The sequence below is a fragment of the Bidens hawaiensis genome, unplaced genomic scaffold (assembly GCF_021521415.1).
Source record: "Bidens hawaiensis isolate Kalapana, Puna unplaced genomic scaffold, B.hawaiensis_p1.1 tig00018433_1, whole genome shotgun sequence".
Lineage (NCBI taxonomy): Eukaryota > Viridiplantae > Streptophyta > Magnoliopsida > Asterales > Asteraceae > Bidens > Bidens hawaiensis.
Genome location: NW_027492785.1, coordinates 265713 through 282063, shown reverse-complemented (window position 1 = coordinate 282063; position 16351 = coordinate 265713). Strand labels below are relative to the sequence as shown.

Below are 16351 nucleotides of genomic sequence, written 5' to 3'. Positions count from 1 at the left end.
TCACTAAAAAAACTCGTTCAATAACCTAGGTTAATTTATTTGTGTATTCAGTTACGTTGAGAAAATATAAAGTATAAGTAACGCACTACTAAAAAGGTATCAAAATCGTGAAAGAAAAATATAAAATTAAACGGTCGGACGATTTTTGAAGAGATTATAGTGGATGGAGAAAGCAAAGCAAAAGCAATAATGAAGTTCCCCACTCGATACATAGAAAATGAAACATGGTTGTTATGACATGTTTTCTTTCTTTTGTCACCTTCCTTTATCTTCCTTCACTTTGACATATATACACATCCTAACCTTTCTACTGTTGCCTCTTTTTTCTAATGTTAAATTAATAATCTGTGTCATGTGTCATAATAATAATTAAAATACATATTTGTAATAGTAATAACACATACATGTCTTAATAAGAACGTTAATTAGTTCATCCATTGCGCATAATTGTTCACTTGCTTTTTGTGTGAATGAAGAGCATGTGTGCCACACTTTGTTGCAAGGTGTGGGCCATGAATACTTCCTTTTATTTTTGAGAGAGGGATAGAGCCACTATTAAACAGTTGATTGAGTTATGAAATAAAAAAAGCGATAGAAAACATTTTTATTATTATTCTAATTGTCTATGCTACTAATAATTTGATATTATATTTACAGATTTTTATATATATTATTAATATTTACCAAAAATAAAAATAAAAAATATATATGTAGCTTGTAATCTACATATATTTACCTCGTATAAAATACACACACACATATATATATATATGTATGTATGTATAAGACTTGGTCCAACTCACCCGCCCGAACGCCCAATGATGGTAAACTCAGAAGCCATCATGATCGAACTGGAGATCACAAAGATCTCAGTCTTCTTTCATTGAGTCACCCATGTTCCCTTCAAAGTGTCGTAAGTGAGAGCCACCCATAAATGTTTTAAGTGAGAATTAAACTTGTGTCTCCATTAAGAAACCTAACTTACAACTACATCATATTAGAAAAAACTAGAAATTGTTATATTGAGAGTAAAAGTAAATGTTATTTAAGAGAAATGTTAAAATAAAAAGTTTGTTTTTTCTAAGAAGGCTAAAAAGGAGGGTATTTTAGTCTCATACATTAATATTGAAAACTCACTTAATTTATTCCAAAAACCCACTTAATTAATCTTAAAACCCACTTAAATTTTCACTCATCTTCTACAACCACCACCGCCCAACGCCACCCACCGCCACCACCTTGTCGGAAAAGTCTTCGGAAATTTCGCCGAAAAATAAAACACAATGGAAAACACTATGAAAAAACATAATGAATAAAACACAATGGAAAAAACATTATGAAAATAAAAACACAATGACAAAAACACAATGAAAAACACAAATAAATAACACAATGCAAAAAACACTATGAAAAAATAAAACAAAATTTTGTAAAACATAATTTTGGTAAAACACAATTTGTAAAAAAACCCCAAGAATTTTTTTTATATTTTTATATAACAATATGGTACTCATATAAAAGATAACAAATCACTCGTTATTAAGGTGAAATTGTTTTGAAAAAAAAATGTCGTATAAAAAAGTTATGGACGTTTTAAAATGATGGGAGAATTTGACATATGTCTTACGTGTGGAGAGAGAAAGTCAACAAATATGTTATCCCTATTATGCCCTTACCCTTATTTACACTTGATTTTTTCTCTAATCTAATCTCAACCATTCAAGTTTAAGATGAATGAACAAGATTATTTCCTATCATTCCTAAAAAAAGTAATCTTCTTATTATAACTCGACCATTTTATTTAAACCCTATTATATAATGATCATTTAGTCGTTCAAAAAATGTGTTTTAAATCCATTAATACACGTGATACAATTCATAAATCAACTCAAAATTATTACTTTAAAAGTAAGTGTAAGAAACCACTCACCTCTCCATGGAAAACCACACTAGTAAAAGAACTCTTTTAAAACTGTTTTCACAAAATAAGTAAATTAAACTTGGCGTATTTTGAATGCATTCACGTCTTATTCTTTATTTCTTGTGAGAAGTTTTATAACGTATGGAGTGATTTATTGTGTTGTGTCTTAATGTGTTGTGGTGGTAGTGAACTTTAGTTTCTTAATGGAGACTCAAGTTCAATTCTCATTTACAACAATTTAGGGGACATGAGTGGTTCAATGAAGGAAGAGTGAGATTTTTGTGATCTTCAGTTCGATCCTGAGAGCATTCGAGTTTTGCCACCAGTGAGCCTTTGGGCGGGTGAATTTTCCCTGAAACTGGAGATAACTTGGAGGCTCTTAAGAGCTCTGTACGGCTGGGTTAGGCCAGCTAGCGGTGGTATTTAGCCATTGGGACAACCCCGTTCGGAGTTCATAGACATTCTATGCTTGTTGGTCGTTAAAGAAAATTTAGGGTGTTGTAAGTAGATAGAAAATGTAGTGATTTTTCTGTATATTTGATAAATTACTGTTCACCCAATATAATTTTTTAATATTTTTTTAAAGTGGTTGTGAGTGGAGGAGAGAAAATGTGACGATAAATGTATTAAAAAATATTATTTAATTGAAAATGAGAAAGAAATATAATAATTTTTAGTGTAATTTTGGATTTAAAGATAAAGGAAAGGATGCGAATGCTCTAAGGTGGTGTTTCTACCTATTTAAACCGCTTAAAATGAGATTTCTTACTTAATCACACATATTTAAAGCGGTGCGCTAACCACTGTATTATATAATAATAACATTAATTTTTAAAATGAGTTCATGTTAATAGTGCTAATTCTTCTCCATTCAAAAATCCAGACATGTCCGCTATTGGACAAACACTTCAACTCGATTATCCGGCCAACATGATTCCGATCCTATCTATTTACTAGCACTCTCTTATCATGTATGTTGGAGGATATGCTTAATTTATTAATATATTGACATACATCTTTAGATTAACATACAAAATCAAAAATATTGTGTAATAAAATTAATTAATATATCATGAATTTACTTTTTTACGATTATCGAGTATGTTAGTGGGTGGTGTAAGGTCCACATATCTTTGATTTTTCGGTTAGAGACCTTCGTGAGCTCCAGAAGACTATTAAGCTCGGAGTTGTTGAAAAACAGGTGTTCCACAGGGTTATAATTTAGCTTGCTGGATAATTTGGAATGCGAGAAACGAAAAAGTGTTTGAATGTAAGAAGGTTATTATGGAAGATTTGCTAGGAGATATAAAAGCTCTCAGCTTTCTTTGGTTCAAGTATAAGTCTAAGTATAGATCGTTAACTTAGTCGAACTAGTGTAATTTCGTGTTCTTGTAGTTTTCTTTTCTTTGTTTGGCTGCTCTTCGGGTTGTGTAGGTAGCCTTTAAGTGTTTTTTTTTTTGGTATTGGTTGTTTGTTTATAAAAATCCACAGTTTTAAAAAAAAAATTTAACATGTGTCTTTGTGTGAAAAGGCATCAACTTTGTGTCTAAATGCGTTGACCAGTTTTTCGACAATGATCTTCACGAGATGAAATTCCACTAATGTTTTTTTATTCACGTCTTTTTCAATCATTAAAAAACCATTTACGTTGTAAGTCAAGAAAACATGTCTAATATCAACTGACGGAATTAAAATAGAGTTACTATTTTACATAGATTAAGAACACGCATGGTAGCCAGAACAAATTATTAAAAGTATTATGGTGTTATAATAGTGTAGGTAATTATATATATACTAGCAAAATATCTGTGCGATGTTGCGAGAGGCGACAATATATTACGCGATGCTCATTTATATTAGTTTATCTACTGTATAATATTTCTGTTAGTTTTATTAAATGTTTATTTTTATAATATTTAGAAAACACTAGTGCTTTTATGTTAACTATTAGTTGGCTACTTGGCTTCATTCTTATTAAAAATTTAAATTTAGCAGCATCAGTGTAATCTATTGTCATATGTCTTACACATGTCAAATAAACGATAATTTAACACAAAATTATTAACTACTTTAAGAAACCTAAATACAGTGCAATAAAAATATAAAACAACAAAAAAATATTAAGGTGATTTACTTTGTAAGTTATTTTGGCATATGGGAACACCTCCTCGGTCTCAATAGTTGCCCATATTCATCTTGAGGATAAGGAATTTTGCATGTAGTTTATGGGATTTGTGTAGCCGTTTCTTCGGCATCGACCTAAGACTTGGGATATGTTTGATTGAGGGTAATGCAATGAAGGATGAATGGAAATATGAAATGAAATAATGAATGAAATGGACAATGGAATAAAATGACTAATTACCGTTCATATGTCATGTTAATTTTGTTAACCTATTGAATAGAATGAATTATTATTTTTTATTATGTGTTAGAAAAAAAACGGATAAATGAAAAATAAATGATAAAAATACTCATGTATAAAAAATAAATAGAAAATAAAAAAATGGCAATGGTGATGGTGGCGGTGGCGACGATGGTGGTGGTCAGGTAGTGATGGCGGTGGTACGGCGGTGACGGTAGTGGTTGCGACGGTAATGGTGTTGGTGGTGGCGGCGGCGGTATGGCGGTAACGATGGTGTGATGGTGGTGATCATGTGTGTAGGGGATAGCGGTGGTTGTCAGGTGGTATTATCTAGATAGTAACGTGGAAGAGGAAGGAATGAAAAAAATGTATGTGTGTGTGTGTGTGTGTGTGTGTGTGGCGGGGGGGGGGGGGTAGGGGTTGGTTAGGAAGTAATGAATTTGATGAAATGAAACATTTATTTTTCATTCTCTCAAAATGATTCATTTCATCTCATCTTACACTTATAATAACAATCATCTGAATTATTGAACAAGTAAGAAAATAAACAAAATTGGTAATGGTTATATGAATTGATATTTTTCTTAATTAAAATTAATTGCATTGAGCTAATAATTTAAAGTACTATTAGATTTTAGATAATATTTGTTTACTGTGATAATTAATTTTAGTTAATACTGATAGTTTAATAAAATGTAAATGTGTATATAGTTGCCATAGAAATTCATTGTTGTTCGATGATATAATTATAACAAAGTTGATACAAAAGTATTTTCATTTCTAATGGTTTTAACCGGATATTATTAGATAACCACTTATGTAACATGTTATACTTGCTAATTTGCATTTAATTACTGTGTGGCTTAAGTTACACTATTGAATAATCTTATCATATTCATTCATGCTTTGGAAATTTTATACTTTTAATTAATTTTAAATACATTTTTTATTTAAAAATCAGGTTGAAACCTGTATATTTAATCCCTAAAAAATTAGAGGTAAAAATTACAATAAACTTTAGTAAAGCATGCCCGTGAAAAATGCCAATACGTTAACAAATAGTGTGTGTATACTCGTCTGCATCATTGTGTTATGTCCGTATCATAACTAATTTTGTTTCAACCTTAAAAAACTTACACCACTAACCTGGCCGTACCAAACACCTTAACTATTTTCTCAATGCCAAACATTCAGCGACCATCATCTTCGACTCATCTCAAGATTTCAATCGGTTTAATCAACCATATTATTTTAGTCTGTTACTTTATCCACCACTTAAAGAAAATGATTATTAAATAGAAAGTGATTCTCATTTTTAATATCCAACAGTATAACAATATATAATCTTAAATACTGTTTGTTGTGTGGAATGAGATCGATGATATTATGAAGCAGTAGTGGAATGTAATTTTTATGACCATACATATTGTTATGTGCCTTAAGTGGAAGAAGAACGTGGGAATTTACTTTGTTTTCTTTAATTAGTTTACTTGTTTTATTAGTTTTGTACATGTAGTTAGGTCATGGGTTAGTGTGTTAGTGCATGGGTAGTTTATTTGTGTTAGGGGTAGTTTATTTCTAATTGTAAGGCTATAAAAAGCTGAACATATTTGTTTCTAAGGTATGAAATGAAAATATTATGGTTTGATTAACCAAAGTCTCTTTCAAAAGTCTCTAGTTTCTATCTGGTTTCTTTTTATTTTCTTGGACAATTTGATTAACGAACACGGTTCGTAACACATATATTTTTCTTCTTGAAGGAAACACAAATTCTCGCTAATTACTACTTGCGTGGACAGTGATCTTAATATGTTATTTCTTGTTTTCCACAAACTTCATATGTACGTAATTCTCTAGTTTGGTCTGTACCTCACAACGCTTTTATTTGAGCCCAAGTATTAATTTTTAGCAAAAGGACAAAGCACCAAAGTGTGATCTGCGATGCTCACATCTATCCGAACCATGAAAGGCAAAACTTTTATGCATAGTGGGTGTAACTTTTAAGCTAATTTCAGACAAAGATCGAATGCCTAAAAATCACGTGGTGATATATATTTTATCCTAAAGAAATGATTACAACTTCAATAAACTAAGCATGCATGTTAACAAATTGTCCAAGACTTAATCTAACTATAGCATTTGTTGTCTCTGATGTGTCCAAACACTTTTCAATGAATATTTAATTAAAGATAAACAACTTGAATTACTCAAATGTATGGAAAGTAATTCTAGATGTATTCAATGTATATCACTGCTTTTACATTTGTTTATCAAAACAAGTCAAATAGATAGGTGTTAAATGAGTTGTAATATGTTATATACAAGTTATGGTTTGTAAACAGTAGTGAAAATGGGCTAAACTAATTGAGTGTTGACTCTATATATATAATATATACTATTTAGTTTGTTTATTCAATGTTAAACGGATTGACAAGCTGACATGGCTAACTAAATATATTAAACATGTCAAACCAATATAACGTGCTTAACTAAATATGTAACATGTTAGACAAGACGAGACTAATGTCATCTATCTTCAAGATCACAAATTTACCAACACTAAAAGCAAATAAGGGATACATATCCTTGAACTTATCAAACTTAACCATAAGCGTATAAGTAATATATAGTGTATATTGTAAGATATATAAATAAAAGTAATTTTGCAACAAATACTTGCAAACAAAAGAGCAGTTTGTTGCAATGGATGGATGCAATGAATGTGAGTGTACTTGTAACTGGAGTTTACATGATTACAAGACAAGTAGGAGTTGGCATCCAAACCTCTATACCTACCAAACCTACTTTATGTTTCTCTTCTATTCTAATGTTTACTTGGCCATATACTCTGTAATGGCTGTCTATAATAATATATTAATATTCCACTATTTTACAACTCATAACTTCCACCTACATTAATTATGCTATATTTATAAAAATAGTTGACAAAAACGACTGGAGCATGTCTGCATGTTTTAAGTTAAGTTCTTGTATATTTAAATTTAATATTATATGATATGTTATTTTCGTCTATAACATAATTAAATTTTAATTTTCAAGATTATTATAATATATATACAAACACTTCTAATGAAACTGCAATGAGTTCATATGAAATATGTCTGCATGTATAGAAACATGAATTTTCAACCATTTTGTCTCTTATACCGGATCACTACATATACTCATATGCGTTTATGTGTTATGCTAGAGAATATCCGTTACCCTTGTTCGGCTCTTCATAAACCTCACAGTTATATATATATATATATAGATATATATCAAATAACAATTGCACACCCATCCAAATTTTTAATTATTACATTGGACAAATTGCAGTAAAAATGCACGTTTTGTGAATATATTAATAAAAGATAGCACACTTTATAGTACCTAAGTTGACTATATATATCAGGGTACCTAAATACGCACCATTGAAATATAGATAAATATGGCCACTTCAGAAAATAGAAAGTTAAGACTAACAAATATATTAGAATAAGATAATTAATTTTATTTAGCACTAAATGCATCGAGGATGAATGCACCATCGTCGATCTCCACTTGTGACCATTCAATTAACTTGCTCTTAAAAACATCTATATTGGTCTCTCGATCTAATGATTCCGTCAAAAGACTTTTTATCTTCCACTTCAAATCTTTAACAAACTGATGACCACCATTGAATATTGATAATACCTCTCCCATTTGCCATTATCGAACATAAATATATCAAGAATCTTTTTTTCATTCTGGCGTCACCCAATATATATTGAATCTATCTTTAGTCATGCGAAATGTCGCATCTAGCTTTTAAAGATTTGAAATTTGATATGCGTTTGTTTATTTCAATCCAAAGAATGTTATAGGTTTATTCAGTGGCGGATCCAGAATATTAACTCAGTGGGGGGCAAAAAATAAACTATGTGAAAATATAGTTCATTAAATATAAGAAATCAAAATACCTATTATAGGTGTCCTCTATGCGATTTAATTTTTTGGAAACGGTTAATTACACCACATTTTTGAATGATTCTTTTTCAATACAAATTACACAATAATTCAAAAAATCCTCACAAATTCGATTATGCAAATTTGTCTCAAACGCCACCGAGCATCTTTCAACCGACGTGGTTACTCCCATCTTTCATTTTGAGAAGTTATGATTACGTGGTTGGCAGGGTCCATTAAGCCAATACGTTTTTCGTGTCTCTTCACAAATGAAAAACTAAGAACAACATATAAAGTTAAACAGCAGTGGCATATTTACTTTCTTTACATTAACAATACATATGAATTGTTAAACAATTAACTACATATTCAAGCACCTACAAACAATCAAAGCAATCAATCCTGATAGAGTGGTATCTTCGATTTTGTTTCGATAACTGACTGGGATTTGTTGCGACTAATTCTCCTAATCGAACCCGCAATATCCGATTTGTATTGTATAGAATTTTGACGGTTGCTCACTCCCATCTTCTTCGTTTAATCAAAAAATAGTTTTTTTTTTTAAATTAATTGATCAATATATGTGGATTGGGCTTCAAGGATTGTTTATCTAGTTAGGAGAAGGTTGAAGGGGTTTAATAAAAAAACTAAAGAGGGGCTAATTATTTTTTTTTAACAAACTGCCACTACAAGATTATACAATACATAAGACTTATTGAAAGTTGAGTGGGGAGTCTTACCCCCCCCCCCCCCTAGCACAACGTCCATCCGCCATTGGGTTCACTAATCTTAATTACACTATGGGTGCGGTCCAGCTCAGCTCAATAATCTCTAACTATTGTTTTTCGTCACACAAACAAAGTTATCTTACAAAACATAAGAAATGAACTAGAAAAAAGATGTTGCGGAATTTTTTTAGCAAAATACGAGTAGGGTAATAATATTTACTCTACTTAATACTGATAAAATGTAGTGTAACTATTATGCGTAAGGGAAAGGGACTTTATTTGATCTATTCCCTTTACGTGTGTGTTGAGTTAATATTGTTTTAAAAATCGTTTCCTTTTTAATTTATAGCATCTAATCTAATGTATATATTTTGTAGTAGAGCCCGCGTGTCCACCCTAGTCATACAAATTTCCTTAAATAATTTCAGGATCTCACATGCTTTGCGTTCCCAACGCTTCATAAATCATAATCACATGAACGTTAAAGAGTGTGACATTTAGATATAGTTCACTGAAATGATTGCTAGCTACATTATTACTTTCTTACAATATATATTATAATTAATTTATATTATCTGGTATACATATAAGTTTTATTATTTAGTTGGTACTCCCTCCTTTACTTGTCATACTCCCTCTCCTGAACTTTGGATTCTTTTGACAATTTTGTTTGACATATTACACCCCTCCAACTTTCTTTTCCATTTTATAGTTTCTATATAATATTTCACATATTGAACATAAAAACCTTTTTTTTATATGACTTAAGAATACAAATTTACTATCACATTTGTGAATTTTTTTGTTCCGATTAAACTACCTTTTCAAATGTAAACATTATATACATGTTAGAATGCTAATTATCATATAATCTTGGGTATTTCATTCTCAAATCATAAAATTATTTGTGTAGTTTATTATGTGTAAATAAATTATTTCTTTTTATTTATTTATTAACATACGATATGAAATTTATTTTAAAAAGTGCGAGCTATCTCTAAAATCTATTAAAAATAACACCCAATTATAAAGCAATTACTAAAAAAATAGTGTTTTTAAAAATTAAAAAGTGTTAATTTTAAATAAGAAAAAAATGTTTTGTTTTTTTGAAACGTAAATTTTTTTTTTCCGAAACCCTGAAATGTTTTAGGATATTTAAAAAATCACATTTGAAATATAACAAAAGGTTTTAAAAAAAATATTTAAAATTTGTGTTTTGAGAACAATAATAATAAAAGATAACAAATGACAAAAAAAAATCAAAAATGTTTGAATTGTATTAATGTAAAAATTGAATGAGGGGGTACGTATATATAGTAAAAAGAGGTAAAGGGGGTTACGTTTAGCAACACCCGTTAAAGAGTGTGACATTTAGATATAGTTCACTGAAATGATTGCTAGCTACATTATTACTTTCTTACAATATATATTATAATTAATTTATATTATCTGGTATACATATAAGTTTTATTATTTAGTTGGTATCGATTCGACTTACGGGATCGGTAAAGTACCAAGTCACCCGTTAACCCATGTCCAATGTTTGTTAAGACGTGTTTGCTTTTAGATATATGCAATTCTACTAAAATAAAAATGATGGCATTAAAATTAATGAAGTTATTGTAGAGCCATACTTAGTAAGACAATGTGTTGTAAATAATAATTATTTAATCAAGAGTGATGTCATGTCACTGTCACGCATACAATTAGGCATAATTAACTAACTCATCAAGCTGGTGTAGTGTGGGGAGGGGGTGCGAGGGAGATGCTCGGACGGATAAAAAACATTCAAAATTTATAGTGATGGTGATGTTGGGCATAAGTAGAACGGCTATGTAAGGATGACGCCCCAACTAATTTGAGTTTAATGAGGCGTAACGTCTTGGATGGTGAGTTGGACATGAGTGACTGCCCATTTCCTAACCACACCACACGGTGTAAGAGAGTAATTGTGTCATGTGTACTTATGACATGGAAGCATGCATTAAAAAGCTCATAATTTAGAAGGACTTTTTATCAAGTTTAGATCATGTGAATTGTACTTCCAATTCAAGATATATAGTTTCTAGAATTTTTGTTTTCTTTTTTGTACTTTCGATATCAAATATAAAATGACATGGTAATCATCCATATTCTGGTTTGAGTATCAAAGTATATGTATGCTTAAAATTTACAGTATTTCAGGCCTTGTTAAGCTTCTTTGTTTTACTGCACCGTTTTCATTTTCTCTACAAGTATCTTGATCATGTCTCTTATCTTCTTACACTTCTCTATTACATGTTTGTGTTTTCAGTAAATACATATTATGAGTTGTTTGTTCCATCGAGTTTGATCTTCGTGATAAATATAGACATATATCATGTTTAAAAATGGCTTATCCTAGCTTCTTTAACTCGTATTATTTAACTTTTAAGTTATTATAAAAGAAAGATTAGCTACGAACAACTTTTATGAAACATATCAAATAAACTTGAGCAGTGTACTCGTATAAAAAACAATGTTCTCTTAATTCTCAAGATTGAAAACCAAAAACCAAATCACTCAATTGTAATTGTTATGATTATTCATAATATATTTATACAACATTTTACTAGTGAAACCAAATGATTTCGCCAGAATTCAACTAAAAAAACCGTATCTTTTACGATACATATTGCATAAACTCTTGATCAAGTTCAAGACACGCCATGGTTTGAGGAGCCAAAACCACCTCAAGATCGACACTCCCACCACCATCACGTCCCGGAAAAGCCGAAATCTTCCCGTCAAACTTATTAGCCTTCCCGCTACGAACTGCCAAGGGCCGGCCCCAGCCGAAGTCATTATTATACATGGGAAACCTAGGAGAGCTCCCCATAGTGATCATAGCGCCATCAAAATTCCCCAAAGGAAAGAGCTTTGGGAGGGTTTCCCAATCCTTGACACCGCGGCGCACGGTAGCGTTATCATGCGCCACCACATTCTGGTGGAGCTGATTGGCTGCCCACGACAAGTCATGTGATAACAACTCCCCAACCGAAGCAACGGTCGGGATGCTCTGGATCAAATTCCCGAAATATAGAGGGTCCACCTTCGGGTCCAGCCTGTGCCTGCAGTTCACCGCCATCCGAAACGTCGTCGTTTTGGTAGCGTCACCGAAATTACGCGCGCGCGTGACTGCCCGCCACAAGGTCGCGCAAAGCGACTGGAATGACGAAATCTCACTTTTGGGTTTTAAGTTAACTTTGCCGTTACCGTTAGCGTAAATAACGGAATCGTTAAGATCCGAATTCCACAATGGATTATTGGCTTTGAACTTCATCTTCAGAATGGCGTCTCTGCTGAAATGAACAATCCGTTCCCTCAAGGGCTCATCGCCGGAAAACGTCACCGCCGGTCCACCGGCGGGAAGCGGCAACACCACCGGCGAAATGAAAACGTTTTCCCGGCTGAAATCCGGGGGACTGGTGGCTTTACTAACCCCTTTGGTGACCTCGGCAAACGTGTTAAAAAAGTTCCAAAAGGAGGTCCCGTCGACCACGGCATGGTTGACCGTGCAGCCGATGAAGACCCCGTCGGCCAGCTCGGTGACCTGGACGGCGGCGATGGGGTGAGTATGGCCGAGGTAGCTGACGGTGGTGTCGAAGGCAAAGAAGGTCTTGAAAGAGGGGTGGACGTCGCAGTTGGGGAGCAGGATCTGGTCAACGTGGTGCTGGGTGGCGGTGGCGTGACGGAATTCGACGCCGGAGTCGTTGCAGAGGATGTGGGGGTGGCCGTGGGAGTCGGTGGTGAGGCGGCCGGCGAGGGGCGGGAAGTGGGAGAGGGTTTTGGAGAGAGAGAGCTTCAAGAGAGGAATCAAGGTGTCGGTGGGTAAAGGAGGCTGAGAGAGCAAGACACCCTTTTGGATGTAGTGGCAAGAGAGCATGGGGAGATCGGAAACAGAGAGCTTCAATGATTTGATAACTGAGGGTTTGTCTGGAAACACTGTGCATTTGGATATTATGCTAACTGATGATGATGATGAAGAACCAGTTGTGTTTGTGGAACCTGAATTATAACTGGAAGAAGGCATGGTATATATGGTATGGTTTGTTGAGAGAGTCAGTCAGTCAGTTGAGTGTGTTTGGATTTCATTTCCTATTTATAGACAGACTCCAAATGCTTTGGGGCTCAATCTCTTAATATAATACCATGTCACACATCATAATACATAAATAAATAAATAGCAAAGTAAGCAAACTATGTTTAATGTTCTTCTAGTATGAATTTATCAATATAATTTTTCTAGTTTGTTTTTAACGATCAATGAATAAAGCTTGACTATTGAAGAAAGCCAACGGAAAAAAATGATCTTATACACTGTATTTGATAGTTCAAGCTCATCATCTCGTGTTTCGAGAAAAACCTCATTGTACGAAGGCACAATGTAGTAAAACCAAGTTGGTATCGGATTAAAACTTGAGACATTGCAATTGTTAATTAGCTAACTACTCAAGTATTCGCTTCCTCTCTAATTTCAGTTGAGTTGAACCTCATGAACAATTTTTCTACCTTTATATAATTATAATCATTATTTCTGTGGTTGGCTCTTAATGTATTGGTGAACTAATGCTCGAATGATGTTGTGTAATGCTATTATTAACTTATAAGATGTGAGAGTGTGGCGTGTCATGTGGGTTGATATCGACATGCGTTATTTAATGACTTTACAACTGTATTATACGTGTGGTTTGTTTATAAAATCCATCAAGGTATTGTTCAATGTTCTTAACCTATTAAAATATAGAGCACGAAGGGCGTCACGTCGTAGCTACAAGTGTTTGTGGCACATGGAAGAAGAGGGTTGTGTCTACATCTAGTTCTTATTTTAAAAGGGGTTTCTCACTTGGGCTTATTAATGACTTGAAAATGTACCATTTATGTTACCGTGAGTTAAAGATACACCGTATTGATTAGGCCTGGTAAAAGCAATTTATTTAAGTCATTTTGAGTCATAATAATAACCTCATGGGTTGTTTTATGTTCGAGTAAAATATTAAGTGAGTTTGTCATGACTTGGGTTAAAATCGGCATGTGTAATTTAGTGACTTTAGTTAATGTGTAAACTAAAAGAAGTAAAATGTGTTATATGAGTCAAGGATGAAAATGGGTTGAAGTTTTAATTCATTCACCATTAAACCAAGGCTTAGGTTCATGAACAAAATTCTTATAATTTGAATTACACATATATAGGTATAGGTATAGGTATAGATATAGAATAGATACTAGGATAGTTGGTAACAATTTTGGTCGTTTAGGTTCATGAACCTTGGTAGGCAGTTTCCATGGTTGGTTTTGATATAATGAAGTAATGAACCATTTAATCACTACCAAACGACTACATCTTATTTAAAAATATACACAGTTGTCGTGTGGAGGAAAACGACATAATAAACATGATTTTGACCTTACATAGCTAAACAAGTCCATAATTCAATAATAATGTGTTAGCTAAAAAGAGGGATGCTATTATTATCTTCGATCACATTAATATTATGTTCTTTTCTTTTTTGCTATTTAGCAATGATGTGCCCGTTACAAGTAAACAATTTTTTTAGTCGAATACTAAATATTTTTATATAATTTTTTGATGTTAACCTATGATTAGTAGTCTAACCTCCTCATTAAACTTGAATATAAGTATTGTAACCACGCAAATTTCTTCAAATATATTTCAAATATTTTATTACATATTTAAAAGATAAATTCTTAAATTGCTAGGCATGCCGTGCTAACGGCAGAAGCAGGAAAAATTGTTAAGCACGAGAAGGCGTGTGTGGAGAATCAACACGCCTTCATTCCTTTTGTTTTTGACACATTTGGGTCTCTTGCCCCCGATGCTGTTGCGTTTCTAAAAAGAGTTCAATGGGTCGTGCACAGTAACTCATCGACGCCGAAGAACGATAACTTTGTTTTCAGTATGATCAGTTTTGCCATTCAAAAGGGGGTGGCGGCGCAGCTTGTTGCCCGCTTACCTATCCCTTTATTGTAATTGGAACTACTTTTAATATAATTTAACACTTTCGTAGTAATAAAAAAAATTCTTAACTGCAACACGTTGGCATAAAAGATAAATTCTTAATTGCGACACGTTGGCATAAGTCCATCTCAAGAATGGTGACTTTTGAAACTACATGCCAAAAAAAATTAATAGGGTTAAAAGTGTAATTTTAAGTTCGACCGAAGTTTTAAAAAATATGAATGAAGGCTATATATGATTTATTAAAATTAAAATTTAATAAAATCTCAAAGAAGACCGTATGCATCACTCAATAAACAAAAATTTTCGAGTATGTGTACGCGTGATTGTGAAAGAGAGGGAATAGTAAAAGAAGATAGAATTCTGCCCTAAATGGAAGTTAAATTCTTGTTTTTAACTTGTGGTCTAGTTTACCAAAGTGATTTGAATCACTCACTCATTTTGGTAAGGAAGCTTCATTTGCCTAGTTCTTCATTTTTTCGTCTTCAATGGATTTTTACCAAAACAGTGTAGATTCCTTAAAATAGATGGTATTTATTGAGTAAAATAGCTTTAAGTCATTTATAAGGATGATTTAAATTTATTAGAAGTCATTGGTTAAAATAACACTTGGTTCGTTGATAGTTCATTGTTTGGTAAATAATTAAAAGACGCCATTACTGATTGTGTTGATTAATAGAACCTAATCTGACTAATTAACACAACTGAATACAGTCTAGTTAACTACCCATTAATAAATCAACGGCTTTAAGAACTCAATCCTAGACCTTGATGATTTTAAACCAAATAATTGATGATATAATGAAAGCCCAGATAAACAACTATTTAATCAATCACAATCCTAGACCTAATGGTTTTAAACCAAATAATTGATGATATAATGAAAGTCCAGATAAACAACTATTTAATCAATCACAATAAACATAAAAGCTAGAGTAACCAAATGATTAATCAAAACTTAAATCTAAATATAGAGAAAAACCACAAACCAATAGACATAACGGGATGAAATGAAGTGATTAGAATGAAAACGAAAAACCATGTGTGAAACGAGTTCCAGAGAAACTCAATTCGTTTGGAAAACGAATCGAATCGAACTGGAAATGAATCGAATCGAATTGGAAATGAATTGAATCGAATTGAAACTCGATTCGATTGGTTTGGAAACTTGATTTGATTGCTTTGAAACTCGGTTTGATTGGTTTGGAAACTCGATTCAATTGGTTTGAAACTCGATTCGATTGATTTGAAGCTCAACCCAGCCAGGGGCTCTGCCCCTTGCACCCTGCTAGGGGCTGCCGCCCTAGACCCCGCTACCAAGGGCGCTGCCCCTGACCGCCATTAGCTAGGGGGTTCACTAACCTAGAAGTAGTTAATTGACACTTATA

At 32.7% G+C, this 16351-nt stretch overlaps 1 protein-coding gene across 1 annotated transcript; it reads right to left on the bottom strand.

The window, feature by feature from the left end:
• Positions 1-11487: 11487 nt before the first annotated feature.
• Positions 11488-13016, bottom strand: LOC143556088 (putative acetyltransferase At3g50280). The gene has a single exon (XM_077045513.1). The coding sequence runs from the start codon at positions 13014-13016 to the stop codon at positions 11607-11609; it is 1410 nt and encodes a 469-aa protein (XP_076901628.1). The 3' UTR covers positions 11488-11606.
• Positions 13017-16351: the final 3335 nt, after the last annotated feature.

Coding starts and splice junctions, on each gene's coding strand:
- LOC143556088 (XM_077045513.1), bottom strand. CDS start 13,016: ATGCCTTCTTCCAGTTATAATTCAGGTTCCACAAACACAACTGGTTCT.